The sequence below is a fragment of the Pholcus phalangioides genome, unplaced genomic scaffold (genome assembly GCF_987345545.1).
Source record: "Pholcus phalangioides strain wild (caught in Gottingen) unplaced genomic scaffold, Ppha-v1.0 ptg000003l_1, whole genome shotgun sequence".
Lineage (NCBI taxonomy): Eukaryota > Metazoa > Arthropoda > Arachnida > Araneae > Pholcidae > Pholcus > Pholcus phalangioides.
This window is the reverse complement of record NW_028301596.1, coordinates 4,538,759-4,560,245: the sequence shown is the minus strand read 5'-3', so window position 1 is coordinate 4,560,245 and position 21,487 is coordinate 4,538,759. Positions and strand designations below refer to the sequence as shown.

General features: G+C 37.1%; 1 protein-coding gene across 1 annotated transcript; it reads right to left on the bottom strand.

Moving 5' to 3' along the window:
* Positions 1-441: 441 nt before the first annotated feature.
* Positions 442-15,890, bottom strand: LOC149087930 (uncharacterized). The gene is made up of 3 exons (XM_089242721.1): positions 15,671-15,890; positions 7,005-7,569; positions 442-4,347 (listed from the first exon to the last, which is right to left on the bottom strand). The coding sequence occupies exons 1-3, from the start codon at positions 15,692-15,694 to the stop codon at positions 3,725-3,727; spliced, it is 1,212 nt and encodes a 403-aa protein (XP_089098847.1). The 5' UTR covers positions 15,695-15,890; the 3' UTR covers positions 442-3,724.
* Between the last annotated feature and the right edge of the window lie 5,597 nt (positions 15,891-21,487).

Here is a 21,487-nt window from a genome sequence, read left to right as displayed (position 1 = left end):
TGGCGTAATTGGCGGTAATGCATAATAACTGTTTATTATGTACTACATTTACCTTAAAATATTGAATTGCCCCGCGTAAATATAGAACTATCACATTTACTTAAAATTCAAATTAGATCTGAAATAGGCTATGGCATTTGGTTATTTTAAAATTCGTCAGGTTGTTCAGTTTTAGAAATACCATCTAAAAGGTAAGAAATTGATGGATCATTTTAGGAGAGCCCCTAAAAGTTCGTCAGCTCTAGGTAAATTCCCCGTCCGTTCCTTCGAGAAAATGGCATTAGTTCGTTCCATATAAGAATAAAACAAGGAATACATTTCTTTCAGTAAAAAAATATTTATTCCAATTTTCATTCATCTAAGACACTTCACAATGTAGAAATATAAATAGTCATATATCTTGTGCGTGAAAACAAAACATAAATATCAATATAATCTAGTGCATTTACATCGCTATAAATAATCATTAAAACTCAAAAGCAATTCCTACTTCTTGGGAAAAACAGATAAAAAAATTACAAAAAATCTATATTAATCTTGAATATCATTGAATATTAATCTATTGATTAATATCCAATGTCTAAATAACGGTTCATATAAAAATATATGTAAAATAGAGATCTAAAATGTTTTCAACTTTTTATTAATATATATATGAATCTATACTGGCACTATCGTGTTATATAGTAATAAGTTAGCTATTGGACTTTCTTGCTATCTGGAATCCGAATTCAGCTCGACCAGTCTATCTTCCCCAGTAAATATTTTCCTCTATAACTCTTATATTTATTAATATATATATATTTTTTTGGAAAGCAATGGTTGTGTGGATTCTTTTACCAAGCCTGAGGCAAGAATATGATTGGGTTCGATGAAGCGTTGCAAGAAATTGATGGGTTTTAGTAAGTAATAGCAAAAAAGTGTTAGAGTCTTCTCTGGCTGTGATATACCCTTTGCTGTCTGTAAATATTGCGAGTGAAGTTTCACGTGTTTATGTGTAGTCAGGTTCAGTCTTATACAGCCTGCGGCCCTGAGCAGGGACAGTTTTATGGTCTCCTAAAAAGGTGTACGTAGGGAACGTACGTGCTCCGACTCTCGAAAATCAAAATATATATATATAAATATATTTTTAAATATCTCTGTAAAATAATTGTAATATCTGAAAATAGTACTTTTATTTCAAAATCGATTAGTTCAATCTGTTAGTTTGAAGCTCTCCGGAAGAAATTCGTTCCTCCCGCTCCCAAAATTCAGTGTGCCCCACTATAATGGTCGATCCTGTGTACACGCCTAGTCTCCTAGCATGGTCCACCCTAAAGAAGAGACAGGGTTGACAGGGCTCTATAATTCAGTATAAATTCATAAGAGAAGGAAATTAGTGATTTAGGTGTGTGTGAAGGCGTATTTAAGATTCCATACAAACCTGCACAGCCGAGCATTTCCACAATGCTGGAATAGAAATACTACTTAACCGGACAGGCACCTAGTACACATTCCTCTGCGGAATTTCTATCGAATCGGTACATCCAGGAACGTGTTGCGTGTGTGTGTGCATTTTATGCGTGGCTCCGACGTATGTTATGTTGCCACAGTTATGCGTGTTTCTTCCTGGTGCTGCCATCTGGCTTCCGAATTTTGAGGTGGAGATAGTGAATGATTTGAATTTTCATGCCATGTTAGTGTCGTTTTGAAGGTCTGCTTGCTCTCTGCAGAGGGATTGATAGAAATATAAAAGAAAAATAATTGACTGCAACTCTCTGGCCGAACCTTCGAACACATTAGATGGCTGCTCAAGCCCATTCTAGAAAGAACCCCAATCACTGGTGTCACTTCAAATTACCGACTCACTCGTTGAAAAAATAAGTATTGCTTTCAATCAAACCAGTACCAATCTTGGCATTGTAACTAAAATAACTTCAAAAAAATATATTTTTCAAATTCTTTTGCTATGTGTAGCAGCACATACTGTCATGGAGATTGGGAGCTTCCACAATATCTAACAAATGTGAGGCACAAGACTCATATTTTTCATATAACATACCCAGGTGAGTATTCAAATCTATTTACACTCCTGTGCTGCCAAATATTTTACGGACCAAATCTAACTCCTACTTTTAAGATGATTTTAGAACCATCGAACATAGACTTTTTTTCTTCATCAGAAAACTGGACGACTTTGAAATTCTGCCGCCACTGGCACACATAATGGATACAGATATGCAACTGCAAACGTTGCAAATAGAATAGGTACAAGGAAACAGATATTTTATTTTTAGCCCTCTTGCAAATCGTGCAAGCGCATGCTACCATCTACACCAATGGTGGGAGACAGGACCCTTCCTTCCTTCTTTCACGCACTGAAGTGCATAAAATAGGTACAGATATGAAATTGCAATTTTTTAACATGGGAAAATATACAGATATGCAGCTGCGAATTTCGAACATGGAATAGATATAGATATACAACTGTTCACGTTGCAAACAGAATGCCGAAGCATATACGTATAAATAAAATATAAATATAGGCTACATATAAAGCAACTACACACGTGGGAGAGATGTAAAATTCAACTCGAAGTATCTGAAGATATTATAATACGTAATATATCTCCACCTATAGGATCCACTTCCTTTATACACAGGGTGTCCTGTAAGTGCTGTTTTCCTTTATCTCATCAGCCGGCTGTCGTAGAGGAATGATTGGAATTTAAAAACAATGTTCAAAAGGCTTTCACAAATTACCCTGTACCAGTTTTAAGAGTGAAAATGCAGTGTGAAATAACATAATCAAAAATCTAAATTTTTAACGGTCCTCTTGTCCTCTAACTTCCCATTAAAAAGTTGTTGCCTCATGCAACAGAAAAAAAAATCCAAATTTCTAAATGCAATATTCTCTGAGATATCCGAATTCAAATTTGGCAAAAAAGTTATGAAACCCCCCCCCCCCCCAGCAAATACCAACGAACGCAACACTCCTTTCCCTCATTTGTCCTTTTCTAACTTTTCTCCGGTTTTTTAATTCGAATATCTCAGCGAATATTGCACTTAGAAGCGTGAATTTTTTTTTTCTGTAGGCCTCGGGAGATACAAGGCAACAACTTTCTAATTGGAAGTTAGAGGACGGGGAATCGTATAAAAATCGCGATTCTTTATTTCGTGACACACTGTATTTTCAGTCTCAAAACTGGTACAGGGTAATTTTGGAACGCCTTTTGAGTAATTTGTGAGTTGGAATCATACCTCTACGACGGAGTGTTGATGAGATGAAGGCCGCAATAGCAATTACAGGACACCTTGATGAGATGAAGGCCGTATTAGCACTTACAGGACACCTTGATGAGATAAAGGCCGCATTAGAAATTACTTAAGGACACCTTGATGAGATAAAGGCTGCATTAGCACTTATTTAAGGACACCTTGATGAGATAAAAGCCGCATTAGCGCTTACAGGATGATTCTTTTCTCTGGTTCGAGATTTCCTCTATTAAATAAATTCCCTCCGAAGCCTAAATAAAAAATCGTCGGGACCTCAAATTGAGAGAATTATCATTTCCCATAAAATTTGCAACATACATTTTTACACTGGGATATCCTTAAATGAATTACCTATCCGAGGAATACATGATCATATCCCTTAATACATCCCTTCACTACATGAAGAATGTCAAATAGGAGTATCAGCTCCAATGGATACACGTTCTTCCGCCAGAGCATTTCTATGCTACTAATGGCGATAAGGAATCGGGTGATGTATGTAATGCCCGTGGTGACCTCCACCGCCTTGATGTCCGTGATGCCCCCGATGACCACCGTGCTGTCCGGAATGATGGCGGGCGCTGCTGATCCCGTGGCCGCCGTGGTGCCTCGAGTCGTGTCCATGAGAGGCCTTGTGATAGCCGCCGCCGCCGTGGTTAGCGCCGTAAGCGTCCCGGTGGTGTCCGTTGTGTCCCTTCTTGTGCAGACCAGCTGCGTGGCTAGCGACCTGGTGGTTGCCGCCGGTTTGTTTGTGCGTGCCTTCGACGGAGTGGTGCTGCCCTCCTTTCTTGTGGTGCCCGGATCCGTGGGATTCGTGTCCCGATTTACCGAATTTGTGGTAATCGTCGCCGTGTTTCTTCTCGTCGTGGAAGTTCTTGCCGCCGAACCCTTTCTTGAAGTTTTCGCCGTGGTGGTCGTAAAAGTCGTGGTGGTCGGTGTATTTCTTCTTGAAGTCGCTGTCGTGGAAGTCGTCGTGGAAAGTCTTGTGGTCGCCATATTCCTCCTTGTGGTACACGTTACGGAAGCCGCGGCTCTTGTGGCCTTTGTCTTTCAAGATCTCCCCCGACAGCTTGGCTCCTTTGGCGCCGTGACCTAAAAAAATATTCGAATCATTATCAGAATACATGTGTTACGGTAACTGTGGTAAATCCGGTTATTATGCATTATCGCTGACCATTTCAGTATGTTTGATAAATTTCCCTAAATATATATCTCATCAATTTTACCGGCGATTATACCCACGCGTCGTTGATAAACATGATAAATCGCTCTAAATTTGCCGGTTTCTATACATAATCGACATTTCATTTTGGTAAATATGATAAATCGGTTGCCCGTATTTTGCCAGCCAGATTCCACACCGGATATAATGAACCCGGATATAACGAATATTTCCGAACATCCACGAAACAACTCGTATTTGACGAAGTCTGAAATCGGATCCAAAAATAACCTCAAATTTAACAAATTTTCCAACCGTATCCCGATATTACAGACTCCAATTTAACAAATTTCACCGTCACGACCCGATGTAACAAACTTTCATTTAACAAATTCTTTGATTTAACGAAATTTTACAAGTTTTTGTGCACATTCAATCAGACCACCGATATAAAAAACTCCTATTTAACTAATTCTGCAATCGGACCTCGTTATAGCTAACTCAACACCTACCTAAGAAATTTTGCGATTGTTCCCCGATACCAGGTATCATTCTACCAAATTATCATTATGTATAACAATTGTAGCATTTAATAAATTTACCAACGACACTTGGGTATCATGCATAATAACCGGTGAAAGTGATACTTCTTTTAGTATTTGTTGAAATTTTACGAACGACACTTGGGTAATATGCATAACCGCTAGCTAAAAGTGATAAATCCATCAAACTTACCGAGGTGATTGTCGATTACGCATAATAACCGATTTACCACATTTACCGTAACATATACAGGGTGTTTCTAATTGAAGTTCCCGTACTCTGAGTAGTTTTTCTCATCCGAACACAACCAAATGTTCAGGACATCTTAATGAGACGATGGAAGAGAGAATTACGCAATATAAAAACTGTTCAAGTTTTTGACCACCAGGTGAAACAGTATCGCTTCTTTTATGGCATTTTCCCTTTTTCCCATGATTCATCTAGCCTAGCGTACATACGAAATTTCAATAGAACGTGCGCTACATAGGTCTGAGTAGTTTTAGTGTTCTGACAGTGCTCAAACCTATGTAGCGCCCGTTGTGGTGGACATATTCCATTGAAAATTGGTATATACCCTAGATCATAGTTCCCCTCCCCCCCTTCTTCAGAAATGTTTTTCTCCCATCGCGCCCCAACGCTTTCTGACCCATAGGATCCTATGTTATATCCGTAGCTTCTACCGCCTCCCTGAAACTTTCCATCGCCCACGTTGGGAATCACTGCCCTAGATCAAGGATGCTCAATCTTTTGAAGAGTTCGGGCCACCTTATTGGTTTGAAAACGATTGGGGAGGGGGATAAGTGAATGCAAATATTCGCGGGCCACTCAAGTGATCTGGCAATGTGCGGCTGGTCGCTTTCTAATTACATTTTTAATTGGGTTGCTTTATTTTTGGGTTGCTTTGGCCCACAAGACCCGTAAATTTGGTTGCTTAAGTCACTTAAGTGGTCTGGGAATGTGTTGCGGGACACATAGGTAGGGCGAGATTGTACCACAGATCAATTAGGATCGTGATCTGGAGATGCGACAGGAAGTGAGGTAAGAATGTGCCGTGAGCCACTTACATTATCTAGAACAGTGCCCCGGGTCACTTAAATTGTTTGTAAATGTGCCACGGGTCACTTAAATGATTTGTGAATGTGTCGTAGAACACTTATGTTTTCTCGAAATGTGCCATGATTCGATGAAATGATCTCGAAATATGCCGTGAGTCATTTAAATGAAGAAAGAATGTACAGCAAGCCACTTCAGTGATCTAGAGTAGTGCCCAGGCCACTCAATTAATATGTAAATGTGCTGCGGGTCAGTAAAGGAATCTGATTACGTGTTTAGTCCCTTTTTACAAAATTCAGTTTGAGATAACGGGCTACATAAGATTGTGATTTGATTATTTTCGCCGCACAACGATCATTTTCTGCACACGAAGGCTAATTAGACCAAGGCCTATAATTTGTTGCCGATTCCGAAAGGCAACCTTTTTTTTCCTACTCGCCGAGAGGTTGGTGCACTAACCCCTGTGTGTCGGGCTCCCGGCGGTAGCAACCTTATTCTGTGGCCATGTCAACGTTTCTGTTGTACACCCGCGTCAGAAAAGTTTCTGAGAAGGTAGAACTCGTGCCAGCTCTAAACATCCTTCGGTACTTTAGACTAGTACCTTATCGACCTGGACTACCAGAAATGCCGCATCAGATGACTCCAAGGAACACGTTTGGCCCGCAGGCCATAGGTTGAGCAAGTATGCAATAGATGTACCAGGGGTAAAAGGAAAATTAAATATAAAAAAACGCCACTTTTCACCTGGTGGTCAAAAACTGAACAATTGTTTTTCTATTGCATAAATCTCTCTCTTTCTCTCTGTCCCATCATCTCATTAAGGTATCCTGAAAATTAGTCTGTATTCGAATGAGTAGTTTTTGAGTAACACTACGCACAACATACGTGAACTTAAGTTATAAACACCCTGTACATTGAAATAATGAACATCTTAACAAACTCAAATGGAAATATGAATGATACAATCAGAGCTTGTACTGAGAGAACTCACCTCCCTTCTTGTCGTGTCCAGCTAAACCACTTTGTATCGATCCTCCATTCACGACGCCCTTGTGGTCTTTCCCAAATTTGTCGAACATTTCTCCCGAATGTTGAAAACCTTGATGGCCGCTGTCATCGTGGTCAGCTTTGAATTCGTGTCCTCCGTGCTTATGTCCTTCACCATGAAGCCCGTGCTCCTCGTGATGTTTCTTATATCCTCCGTGATGGTCTTCGTGAGAATGTTCGGAATGTTCACCATGTTTCGCCGCCTTCCGGTGGCCGCCGTGACCGTCGTATCCGGCGAATCCTTTGTGGCCATGGTGGCTGTGCTCGTCAACGTGTACGGCTTTCCCGACGTGGTGAGATTGTTCACCGCTTCCACCTTGGCCACTCTGGCCGTGATAACCGCCATGCTCGCCGTGGGAGTACACACCACCGATGCTGGCGTCGGTGTCAAGTTCCTCGGGTTCGTCGACTTCATCTCCAGCTAAATCGTCGTAATACTCCACATCTTCTTCTGCTGCTGCTGCAGCTTTCTCTGCATAGGTCCCGCTCCATAACAATATGGTGTGTACCTGAGAAAGAGATGAATGAATGATCATATCCTTGAGTTTTGATCAAGTCCAACATTTGTTAGGTCACAAACACGCAGTCACCGAGCTGAATAAACTTTTCAGAGGAAGGAGTAGAGGGACAGTGTCCACAAAGGACACCACCAATGTGATCCATACTTATTGATTGAAACGCGCGCGAAACAAAATTCGTGATGTCAGATGCAGTACAAGCATAGGTGTCCAGTTTGGTTGATCCCCATTTCAATTATTTTTCGATTGAGACATTTGAAAAATTAATGTATCGAACCATTTAATAAATGCTCTTCTTGGTATTTCGTGGACATAGTGCAGTTGGATCGTGTTCAGTCAGCCATTATACCGAGCACTTCAACTCATCAACTGTTCGTCATAGGGGTATGGTTTCAATTTACATAAGAATGCTCAAAAATCGTTCAAAAATTACCCGAAACTAGTTATAAAAATACAGTGTGTAACAAAATTTAAAAAAAAAACTAAATTTTTGTACGGTCTCTTATAAACTTTGTACGGTCAGTTAAAATGTTGTTGCCCTGTATCTCCTGAGCTTTAAGAGAAAAAAAAATCGACGTTTTTATATAAGTGCGATATTCGCTGAGGTATTTGAATTGGAAAATCGGAGGAAAGAACAGAAAAAAAACTAACGGACAACGATCCTCTCCATCATTTATATATATGCTGTCCTTTCCCAACTAATTCTCTGATTTTTGAATTCAGACAGTTGTAAACATATTGAGCTAAGAAAACACCGGGCAACAACTTTCTAATTGGAAGTTAGAGGGCAGGGATAACATATAAAAATTTAAAGTTTTTCATCTTGTGAAACACTGTTCATTTCTACTATCCAAATAGGTTCCGGGTAATTTTTGAACACTTATTGAGTATTTTTCATATTGAAACCATACTTGTTTGACGGACAGTTGATGAGATAAAGGTCGCATTAGCACATACAGGACACCTTGTATATCGTTATGTGCGATGGATATGTTAGCTATCTTTCCATGCAAAAAAAGTCACAAGAATACACCGCGTTTCCAAAAGAAAAACTAATTTTTTCATCTGAAAAATATAATTTCTTAGGACAAATGAAATTCTTAAATAAATTTAGGGTTATTGCACGCTCTGAACACAAGATATTACATGCAGTTTTTTTTTGGATCGAAATACCAATTTACAATTAAGAATACCGCAGTATTCCCTGTGACCCACAGTCTTTATTGAAATTTAAAATTTAGCCCGTAAGGTCTTCGTGATTTTTTTTTCTTCTTGAGGGTAAAACGAACATCACGAAGGTCCCGCTCTGTCTCTGATAATTCATTGAAGAAGACAATATAGTCCGATTCTCTTCTATATTATTGATGAGCAACTTTTTATTCACGAATTGCAAATCGGAATGAGTTTTCTAGCATTAAATTGAGTAATCATTTCCCACTTAGTTTTACGAAAAGAATTCAAAACGGCACCGAAACGCTGTTTTTTGAAAAAATAAAATAGTTTTCTTTTTCTCATCTTTGAGAAGGATAATTGGAATTGGATGAAGACTTCGACACGTGTTGTACATATATATATATACAGGGTGATTATAAAAAAACCATCCCGACATATGGGCCCCTAACTATCATACCATTCACAGAAACTGAATGAAATTTTGGCATAAGGTATTTTGAGGTATGCGCTCAAGAATGATATGGAAAACAACAGTGTCACTCTAACAGTTACGGTTACAGTGAGAAAATTTCGAAAATATCAAATGGCAACACCAAGTTTTTTGTATTGGAATGTGATCTCCAATGTGAAAAACCCTAAATAGCGTTTGAACGGCAACTGTAGCATGAAAATCACCGGCGGTAGATAGGCTTTAGTGAGGACAACCAATAAGGACAGAGAAGCAGCATAAAATAAAGCATTTTATTGTGTTTTCCACATGACCTTGTGGAGGACTAATCAGGCTGGGATCTCAGCCGAAGAAACGACGGTCTGACGAATGAAACGAACATTAATGCTCTGGTGCACGGCAAAGTCCTTTTTACTTTTTCCTTGCCTAGCTCCGGGGATTTTCGTGCTACAGGTGCCATTCCAACGCTATTTAGTGTTTTTCAGTATGGAGATCGCATTCCAATACAAAAAACTTGGTGTTGCCATTTGATATTTTCGAAATTTTCTCACTGTAACCGTAACTGTTAGAGTGACACTGTTGTTTTCCATATCATTCTTGAGCGCATACCTCAAAATATCTTATGCAAAAATTTCATTCAGTTTCTGTGAATGGTATGATAGTTAGGGGCCCATATGTCGGGATAGTTTTTTTATATATAATCACCCCGTATATACATTATATACTAAATTGCTTGAAGCGGCAACCTAATTTTTTTGACCTATTCCTATGTTTTTTTGCATCTATCGAATAGGTAAGTGAAATGAATAAATTATATTTTTATAGCATCTATATTAATATTATGTAGTCACAAAAGATATTCGATCAAATTCGATTAATCGGTGGATTAATCGATTAAAAAATTTTGATTAACCAGTTAAAAATTTCAGTCTATTTCCAGCCCAAATAAAACTACCAACGTCAGTAAACCAAACGTGTGTGTTGGTGATGGAAACAAAAAAGCGATGCGTTTCGCATCTGTATGAAGTTTCTTCTTTAGTAGGCTAACAAAACGCGAAATGGGAAAAATATATCGCAAAAAAATCCCATGTAGCGGGAGTTACTCACTGTTCAGGACGTGGAGTCGAAAAATCCAAGGTTTTTCCTCCTTTTTTTGTCATTTTCTGTTTTGTTAGCTGTTGGAGAAGGAAATTCATACAGTTTCGGAACACGTCTAACTGTTGTTTCTATCACATTTTGGATGGTACATACGTACGTATTCTTATGGTTATTATCTCACCAAAAAAAGCAATTTATATCTACGTGTTTGTATAGTGACATTTCCGCGGACAATCCCTGTCCTAATGTAAATACGGCCTGAAGAATTGTGCGTCATATTCTCAAGCCGGAACCAACAAAGCCACACTACAATAGAAGGACTATCGGAGATCGAAAAAAGACCCTCCTAAGGAAAAAATTGTGGTTCTTATTGGATTTCTTCGCCATCGGATAATAATGAACTGATAATATGAACTTGCTATTCATGATGTCTCACATAAGTCACAAATATTAGTTACATCCAGGACGTTTCTCCTTTTAAAGCTTAGTATAACGTAGGTGATTAAAATCGAAATGATGTAAGACAGTGTTCTCTAACAGCTGGGTCATGGGAGCTTATATCTATCCGCGGAACATTCCGAACAATTCATACAGCAGCTATACAGGGTGTCCTGTAAGTGTCAAAGCTGTCTTTGTCTCATCAACCGTCGTAGAGCTATGATTCCAGTTTAAAAAATGCTCAAATAGGCTTTCGAAAATTGTCCTTTACCAGTTTTGAGAGTGAAAATATAATTTTGAGAATTAAAAATTGGGGAAAAAAATCATTTGGCATTTGTCTCATACGCTAACATAATTTTCAAAGGCAATTTTTTTGGAATAACTTAACGGTGGTAAAACCTTATTACAAATCTGACATGAAGTTATATGACATCGAAATTTTTGAGAAAATGAATTTTCTGGATGTTATGCCGAAACTGATATTTGGAAAGAAAAGTGATTTGTCTCCTTCGGGAATTGAACCCGGGTCCCCTTGCATACCGGGCAAGAGTGCGCTAACCAATACACCAGAGACACACTTTCCAATTACTTATAACACGCATTAGTAGCGTGAAGCGCTGAGTGGAGACAGCAGCCTCCCTTAACTACAGCAATATTCGCCCCAGTTGGCGTTTTTGTATGAAGAGATGGTATTTTTTTCGACCCGAAATATGCTGAGAAATTGAATTTTCTGGATGTTAAATGCCGAAACTGGTTCGATTCCCGGAGGAGACAAATCACTTTTCTTTCCAAATATTAGTTTCGACATAACATCCAGAAAACTCAATTTCTCAATATATTTCGGGCCGAAAAAATACCATCTCTTTATATATCGAAATTTTTATACCTACCTATTTTTCGCGTTATGCTACAATCAGAACATGACTCGCTATGTTTTGGAACTTTATAGTTTTCATTTCAGCGGAAAAATCCATTGATTTGATTTCTTTCCCCTCATGGCATCATAACCGAATCGCAATATATGATTATTTTTTTTCCACGCGGCCTATTTAAAGTATGCTCCATTAAACGAATACGGGCCTAAGAACGACGAATACTCTAAACAAGAGCTGCTATGGGGGTTCAGCCTCGTATTCCCAGCCCAATCAGTGCCTGTTTCTTGCATTGACAAACGGGCCACGGAGCACGACGCAGCTCATTGGATGCGTGACGCATGGACTCGTGCCGTTCGGACGCCGGGAAATCGGCAGGATCATTACAATCGATCAATTTACAATTTATTGAAATTAAGAAGAAAATAGCTATGAATTCCCACAAAATTGTGTGTGGTGAGCACCGAATTCAGCTTGCAAGCGCCGATGGCAAACTGGTTTTGCATAATTATTTGTGCGTTCTTCACCACGCTCAGTGCTTTTATAACAGGACCAAATTGACATCCGTGCAAATCTGCATGTAGAAACTCATTGGCAATCTCGTTGTTCGCGTTGAAACAGCATGAGTCCAAATGCATCCCGTCCAATGAGCTGCGTCCAAACGTAATGTACCCAATGGGGCATATGTCCAGGGACCACAAATTTTATAAGGATCCTCCCGAAATTGTTCTTTTATTATTATTATTGTTTTTCTTCCTTTTCTCGAAATATTGCCAAAAGTGGTATCGTAACTACTTATCTGTAATCACAATGTAAAGATATCGTCATGTGTGTGTGTATGTAGAGTTTCTTCTACATCATAACTAAATCATTATTTTCTCATCTTGTTGAATTTTTTAATGTTAAATTGTGTGAATACACAGATAAAAAAGCCTACTTCAGAAATGATTTAGACAGGTAATTATACATAACTGATGCTTAATAACACTGCAACTATTGAAAACACGCGTATACAAAGAGGCCCAAAAATTTACGTTTGATCATTGCCTAAAATATGAGGTACGAGCCCTGAACATGGAACTGAGCAATTAAAATTAATTTGACTAGAGCGTTTATGATTTAATTATTTTGATGAATTATTATCTTCGACAAAATGAGTTTTATTAAGAAATTAAACAATGCTTACCCATAATTTTTCACCATGAAATTTCATTTCTTGAAATAACTTAAAATAACAATTCCTCTCATTAAACCATGTAGCACTAGACCATTTTGGAGACCATAATCACAGAGAGATATTGAGTTGGTCGAGGGGTTCCAGAGAAGAGCCGCGGGGACTCTTAATGGCACAAGGGGCTTAAGCTATGAAGAGGGACTTGATTTTTTTTGAAAATGTTTACGCTGGAAGAGTGCAGATGTGTGTGGGGGGATATGATTGTAGTGTTTCAAATTTTCAACGGTATGGATAAAATGAATCACATAAGCTATCAACTGCTTTGACAAAGGTTGCACCAGTCTCGATTGGTAAGAGGTAATTCTAGGTTGGGGTTTCGCAGGGAGTTGTGCTCTACTAGGGTTGTTAATAAATGGAATAGCATACCCTCGGGGGTAGTAAATTCTAACACAATTGACACGTTCAAAAAGAAATACGATAACATGTCGGGGTAAATCGATGAGCTATCCATACTTAGGATGAGGCAAACATAATTTTTTATGGGAAGTATATTTATATTTTTTCATAGTAATTGCTCTTATTGGGTTGCTGTATTTTTGATGTAGTTTGAGCAGAGGTCTTCAACCTTTTTCTAGTCGCGAGCACTGCCTGCACCCATCATAAAAAGAAGAGCACCCTTACGGGATGCTTGACATACAAATGCATAAAATTAGGATGGTTTCAATCCTGGAATGCAATTTGTACAATGTGTTTAGTTGGAACGTTGATCAAGTGCTCGCGAGCAATAAATTGGGCATGAGCACCGAGCACTCTGGGCGCTTTAGGGAGCACCATGGTTCTCGCGAGCAACGGGTTGAAGATACCTGGTTTAGATATATAATCGGCATCTATATTTTTTATGGACATCGTCTTTCAGCCACCTCGTTGGGCATTTTGTTTGTTGTGGCTTTTGTATTCGCATTTCTATCAAGGTACATACAAATTTTAAGATGAGAGATAATTTTATTTAGTCAGCTGAAACACACATGCTAAACATTCTGGGGCTGAACTAGCGTTCATCGTTGCCAAGCCGAAGCCACTGGAATTATGAATATGAAATTCAGTCAGTAATTTTATTTTATTAAGTAAAGACCCACTAAGAAAACGTTTTTTTGAAATTCGACCCCGAAGTGGGTCATAGGGGTCTTCAAATGTTGATTATACAGAGAAATCACACCGAGCCAAAACCATAGAAGTTATATTTATGAAATTTGGTCAAAAGTTTTATTTTATGATGCAAAGACCGAAGCAGAAAGAGTTTTACAAAATTTAACCCCTGAGGGGGGTCATAAGAGGGTTGATTGGTTACATAGGTTACACAGAGAAATCACGCCTAACCGAAACCAGTGAAGCTATTTTTATGAGATTTGGTCAGTAGTTTTATTTCATGACATAAAAACTCACTCTAAGAAAGTTTTTCAAAATTCGACCCTTAATTAAGGGTCTTAATAAGGGGGGGTTGAAATGCTATGTAGAGTGAAAACCGCTGAAACTATAAATTTGAAATATAGTCAGTACCTTCATTTTGCGATGCAAAGACTACCTAAGAAGGGATTTCTCAAAATTCACTCCCTAAAGGGGTCTCAAGTAAGAATTTTCGTATTACCAAATTCACTCCGCAGGTAACAGTTAGTAGTCATATACAAAAATAAGTGGCAACAGGAATATGGAGTTGGACAAAAAAATCGGCATTTAGTGGCGTGTGCATGGTGATAAAAGATTACATTACTGTTATCAAATAGATCATTTAAATTTTCTTGAGTTAATAGCCAAGATTTTAAATTTTTCAAAAGATGTACATGAAGGTTGTTCCCTTATTCACTAAGGAAGTAAATTAAATATTTTGAAAACGAAATAAAGGAACAATTTTTGGAAACGAATTTTATTTGACTTTGGTACCTGACGTCTAGACATTTTCAAGACACTTGGACAAGTTTGAAACGAAAAGTGTTCGAAATAAACATGAGTGTTTGAAAAAAAAAATTTCGTGCAAAAAACGTTGTTTTGAGGAAAATATAATTTTAATTCGCAATTGGTTCCTATACATTCTAATTATTGTAAAAGTGGGTATATGTGTAATCACCAAAGTTTGATTGAATTTCACCACATATATCACTTTCAATGGTGATTATGCGTGATTCCCAAATAAAGTTGGAAAGTCTTATAAAATATTTACAAATTTATTACCTTTCTTCTCTTCATTGAACCAATTAATTATTTCTACCGATACATGATGTGTGCAGACTACACATATTTTGCAATAAAAATTAATTTAATTTTAAATAAGTGCGAAAAGAAGATAAATACATTCATAACAACGTTATCAGTCTTGTAATGTTAGCTTTCTTCCCACGTACAAACAAAGACATTCGAATTCATCATCTTAGACCACAGTTTACCAACCTGTTTTGTCCCATCGCCCCCTTCTTCAGAATTTTTTTTCTCCCATCACCTCCAACGCTATTCTAACCCATAGAATCCTATGTTATACTCGAAGCTTCTACCGCCCCCCGGGGGAGTTAACGCCCACGTTGTGAATCACTGTCTAGACCATAGTTATGTTCAGTTAATTAAATAATTAATTAACGATTCATCATATTCACCAACACGAGCTTTGGATGTAATCTTAGTCGATTATGATAAATTCTCCGTTTATGACCAGAAATGAATAAATTAGTGTTTGAAGGGGGAAAAAAATTGGAGTTTGCTTGATTTTACTGTCCGCTATCAAGAGTGTTCGTTTATAAGAGATTTCACTACCTATATTATCATTATTAGAATTTATATATGAAGCTGAAATATCACTTCACAAATATTCACCAAATCAGTAAAAATTCCATCCGTACTCACCATGCAAATCCAAAACAGTTTCATTTTTCACTTAGTTTACGATAATGACAATAATAATAATCCAATGTCTGCAGCTGGATAGCGAGAATGTCACCTAAAACACTCAGTCCCGTCCTATCCGTTATCTGGATAGAATCTGAGTTTTTCCTACTTCCCTCGCTACTTATTTAAGTGTTAGTTAGTCTCTCTTCCCTGAAATGGTTTTTTTCTTAAGAAAATTCATTTCTCGGTCCACACCCACTTCTTTAAAAACTTCTTTTCTTTTTCCATCTTCACAAAAGTCTATTTTCTTTCTTCCAGTTTTTACGTGAAGTAGATACGAAATAAGTCACATCTAATGGTATTTTTGTTCAGTTTTCTTATTTCGACTGCTTTTAATTTTCTTTCACTCAAAAGATATAAAGATCAGCAGTGCGTTAAGCTTATCCCCGACTCTTCACGTACTATAATTTTTTGCTTTTAAAACACATTTTCGTAGCCATTATTTCCCATCCATAGGCTCTGAAAGAGAAATAGCTGAAGCGTATGTAATTCATGGAAAATACAGGTGTTGCCAGTTTTTAATTTTTGAGAATTTCTTTTCAATAATTTTTTTTGTTTTTTTTCTGCCAGGAGGTGCTAATTGCTTCCGTCTCTCTGAATAGAAATGTGGAAAAAATTACCATCATTATTATTATTTTAAAGTATTCAAAAGAAGTAAAGTGCTAAAGTCGAAAAAAACAAATTCAAAAGACGAATATAATGGATTTCTAACTAGAAACTCAGAAAATAATCGGTTTCTATTTTCGTTTTTTAGCTGTAAAATTGAAATAAGTGCGTTTCTTTGTATTTATAGTTTTGATCGTATTTATGTGTAGTGTAATTAATCTCAAAGAAATAATTTACTCTACCTACTCATTTTTTCTTTTCATTGATGAATGCGGAGTGTTTGAAAAGTGATATCCGTGTCAAATTTACAGCTGGGAATAAGTTATTACTTAAACTTAAATAGCAATTTAAAGCTATCAGAGCGAAAAAACATCGTTTATTTGATGTTATTAATCCTACGGGGGATTATAATGCATTGATCATGATGAAGAGAAATGCTTGAAATCAGAAGTATAAGTGATTACTAGTTCTTTTTATTAGCTTTTTTCTTATACATGCATCATAATGATTAAATATTTTTTAAGAAATTTTAAATAACTTCAAAAAATTAATTTCCTCTTTTAAACCTTTTAGACCCTTTTGCTAATAGAGTGTGTTGCTTTTTTGCGGTACTGCTTCACCATACACCACCTCCGGCCATATTGCAATTTAATGCCGTTTGCGAGTTGGATTGGAAATGAAGTCGCCATCTATTGATGGTCACCTCAAGCTCGTTAAGGAAAATATCGTGTTATCTATATTGCTCTCCCGGTTCACATACCAGGGGACCTGGCGTGCTCTTTCTCTCTGTAGAATGTTTTACTTTGAATTCAGGGAGTTTACCCCTGACGTTGTGTGAGTTCTGAGATGGAAATATGGTGAATATGAATTTTGGGGGCTTTCGTTAGAGGGCAGCACTTGATGTTGAGCTTCCTTGCTGAGATTGTGTCCAGGGAAAAGTGACTCGCGAAAAAGTGTGATTTATCGCATAAACTTCAGCAATAATATTCTGGAAAATATTTTTGTATGTGAAAATGAATCCTGTATCATCTGCAAAAAAATTTGAAAAAATAAAGACTTGCTGACATTTACGTTTTTAATGCATTTTGCAAATGCGAGTGATTTCAATTTTATGGATTTGTGATACATAGGCTGAGGTTTTCGGTGGGGTCTCCCCCCCTCCCCCACGTCAGAATATTTATATCAGCCCCGAGCTATATGAAACCCCCACCCCCCTCCGTCTCAGCTTCCCTTATATAATTTTCATCAGTCTTGACAGATGTAATCTTAATGAACGAAGTCAGTGGTTCTCGAAGTGTGCGGCGCGACTCCTAGCGGAGCCACCAACCCCTTCCAGGGGCATCGCGAGGGTTCGGTGTAGTGCAGGGGGGCTTCAACCACTGACTCATCGCGCGTCACATTCGACGCTTCAACCGTAACCTGGGTCGCCTAAGCTATACTACACACACGTTATCAAAGATTGATCAAAGAGTTTTGCGGGCCACAACTATTCCTCGGGACATGCTTTGCAGACCCTGGTGTAATGATTTGTTCCTGTTCAGTGTTTTGAAGCGATTCCAGACTATTCTGGGGAGCGGGGGCTAAACGATAAGGTTACAGGAGCCGATGGTTGAAAAGTTTGAGTACCATTGAACTGAACACTAAACTATTCAATAAAGAACAAAATAGGTAAGAGTAAAGTATAACTACAAAATCAGTCTAAGGGCATGGATTTTTCATTATGTGAGGGCACAGCAAAATCATGTTCCCCGCCCCCCCCCCTCCTTCCTTTACATAAATTCTAGTTACGACTCTGTTCTCTTAGGCCGGGATTACATTATACAAGTTTTGTAAAAGGGATTTTATAAAACTTGAAAAATACAATCAATAAACTGATCGGTTGCATTTGCTCGAATTTAACCTCGAATTTGCTTATTCGTTGTATTTTTCAAGTTTTATACAAGCACTTTTATAAAACTTTTATGGTGTAATCACAGTATAAAAGTTTGATAAAAGATTTTTCAAGTATTATAAAAAAACCTTTTACAAAACTTTCATAAAATTTGAAAAATTTGACCAATAAGATTATCGGTTGCATTTTCTAGAATGTTACCAATAATCTTGTTGGTGGCATTATTCAAGTTGTATAAATTTTTTATTAAACTTTTATAAAACTTGAAAAATCCAGCCAATAAAGCTCATAGGTTACATTCGAGCAAATGCAACCGATAAACTTACTGGTTGGATTTTTCAAATTTTATACACAAGAACTTTTTAAAAACTTTTATAATGTAATCCCGGCCTTAGAGAGCTCCAAATTTTGTTCAAAAATCCCTTTGAAGCATTTCATTTCCCACCGACTTTCAAAGATTAAATAATTTATTCTTTTTACTTTTAATCGATTATATTGACGATTTCTTTCTTTCCTGTTCGATTTCAATCCAATCAGTGCATGACGTTGACTGGCGGGCGGTCTAATCCGTAGCTTCAAGGAATATACGAACGACACTCTCTCCGACAGCGTTCCTCGATTATTTTGTTTGGTTTTTCCATTTCCCGCTAATATTATTTTATCCTTCCTGAGTTATTAAGCAAGCATTAACCTCTCATATATACTAGATAATATGCGGAAGATTTCGACTTATTCTCTTATTACACATGGCCACTTTTTTACCCACACCCATCATCATTCATGGTTTCGAGGTCTTAAAGATTTCCATTTTGGGATTTAGTGAAAATAATGATTAAATAGAAAAAATAAATAACGATTTATTTTTTTTATTTGATTTTATTGCTTGGTATTACCTAGTGCTGGGATAATTATATTTACGATGCAAAGTAAATAATATGATTATAAGTATGTAATGATGCGTGTTTGCCTTAATTGATTGTTATTAATATCGATCAATGATATAAATTATACAGGGTGTCTTGTAAGTGCTAATTGCGGCAGTTATTTCATCAACCTGCCATCGTAAGGTATAGTTTCCGTTTAAAAATTGCTCAAAAGGCGTACAACAATTACCCAGTACCAGTTTTGAGAGTGAAAATACAGGGTGTAACAAAGTAAAAACTCACAACTGTTATGATTCGAATCGGTTGCTGGTTTTTAATTAGAGAGCCGCATGGAAAAACAATGCAGTGTGACATTAGTAAATATTTTATAAGTAAATAATATTAATTAAAATATCTATTTTACCGTAAAATTTTAACAGTTGATATTTGTGTGTAATAAAATATTACCAGTAAGTTTCACAATAAAAATAATATGTCCAACAAAGCTTTTGCAAATTCTACCAACGCTATTTTACTGCACATAAATAGCAAATGTTAAAATTGTTTATAAAATATTTTATGATATCATACCATATCGTTTTTTTTTTCACGTGTTACATTAACCGAAAATCAGTCATCAATTGGAATCATAACTGTTGTGAATTTTATTTCGTAGGTGGCAGAACAGGTTCTAGTTTAATAATGTTTCTCAACACAATACATGCTGTACTGCATAGTTATTTTCTACAGAACGCATGTTTTTTGTCTGATAAAATTTTTATTTTCATTCATTTGTTGGTTATGGACAAAAGTGACTAAGAAAGGGACCATTTTTTCATGGTGAGTGAATAAAATTATAGAATATACACGTTTAGAGTCTGACAATGACTGAGAATCAATGATGTCAGAAAAAAATTTTTTTAAACAGTAATTTCACTCCTCAACAAAATTGGAGAAATAAAATTGAATTTCGATGCGTGAATCACGCATATCTTATGAGAAAGGTACATCATATGTGTGAGGAAAAAAATCACTATCAGGGTATACAAAATACCAAGACGAGAAAAAAATTGTAAGGTCGCAACAAAGTTGCGTGATGATCAGGAGAGAAGTTTGAAATCATTCTACTGGCGTTAGGACGCAATATTACGTCTTTTATCGTAAAGTGGTTAATAAATGGTCGTAGATGTCCCAGGTTGATAGGAGGGTGTTTAGGGGCTATGTTTTGGAGACTTTTGTATATAAAATCAGTGCCGTCTTAGAGCAGAGGCCTACCCGGGCACGGCTCGGGGCCTCAAGACAGGAAGGGCCTCAGAAAAACGAGAAATAGTTGAATTTTTCGAGAATTTTCCAGGTTGGAGCTCAGAAAAATCACTTGGGCCGGTTGCCCATGATGCTCTCAAGACGGCCCTGGATAAAATTGGGCAGAAGAATAAAAAGTTCTCGACACATTGGCGGGAACCGAAGAAACATGTTTGAAGCGGAATTGGAATAGCGGGAGAAAATTTCAATTTTTAGAGACAATTTTGAAATATGTAAAATGTGCCCCAAACATTTGAAAATATACTCCATCACGTAAAAATAGCGAAATATGCAGACATGAAATCCAAGCCCTAATTATTATCCCTAGAGCCCGATTTATATGGGCGCGGTAACTCAGGTCGATAAGATACTCACCTAAAGTACAAAGTGATAAAGGTGTCGCGATTTCGATACTCGGTTCGTCCTTGTCAGAAAACTTTCCTGACACAGGGGTAGACCAGAAACGGCGACATGACCACAGAAAAAATTGCCGTTCGGAATCGGCAATAAATTGTAGGTCCCGGTCTAAAATTAGCCCCCGTATGAAAAAATTGACTGTGGTGCTGCTCAAATGGCATATGCATATTTTGGCATTTTTAGCATTAATACATATAATTGCATTAAAATCAAAGGAAAATTTTAGAATAAATACATATTTTTGAACGTTTATTTCAGCTCACAATCACTCGTTTTCTGCAATTTTTCTAATAAATATTGGTCATAATATTTTCATACAACATCGGTTTTCCTTCTTTTTTCTGGAGGTGGGATTTAATGAATGTGTACAAGAAGATGTTTGTAATATTTTCCAAATATCAACCATTTTATTGTACCGCTATTTCTAGAGAGATGTCGTATTATTTTAGAAACTTTGTCGAAATTCTTTGGTCATTGATACTTTGTTACTGAGTAACTAAACAACGAACAAGAAATCCAAAATGTCTTAATCAAAGGTAAGTAGAAGTTATTTACTTATGCAAAGTACATAAATACGTGGGAATATCTTTTTGAAAATGAATATGCACTAAGAATTAGAAAATACACATTTTAAAAACTTTTTTTTCATGGCGGTTTTTTTAAGGCACATTTTCTCATTTTTGGTACATACTTCGG

What these genes read in the sequence shown, in the direction of transcription:
- LOC149087930 (XM_089242721.1), bottom strand. Translation starts at nt 15,694, where the DNA reads ATGAAACTGTTTTGGATTTGCATG. An exon ending in AACTGTTTTGGATTTGCATG is followed by an intron (nt 7,570 to 15,670) that starts GTGAGTACGGAT and finishes TCTCTTTCTCAG; the next exon opens with GTACACACCATATTGTTATG. An exon ending in TGGACACGACAAGAAGGGAG is followed by an intron (nt 4,348 to 7,004) that starts GTGAGTTCTCTC and finishes ATATTTTTTTAG; the next exon opens with GTCACGGCGCCAAAGGAGCC.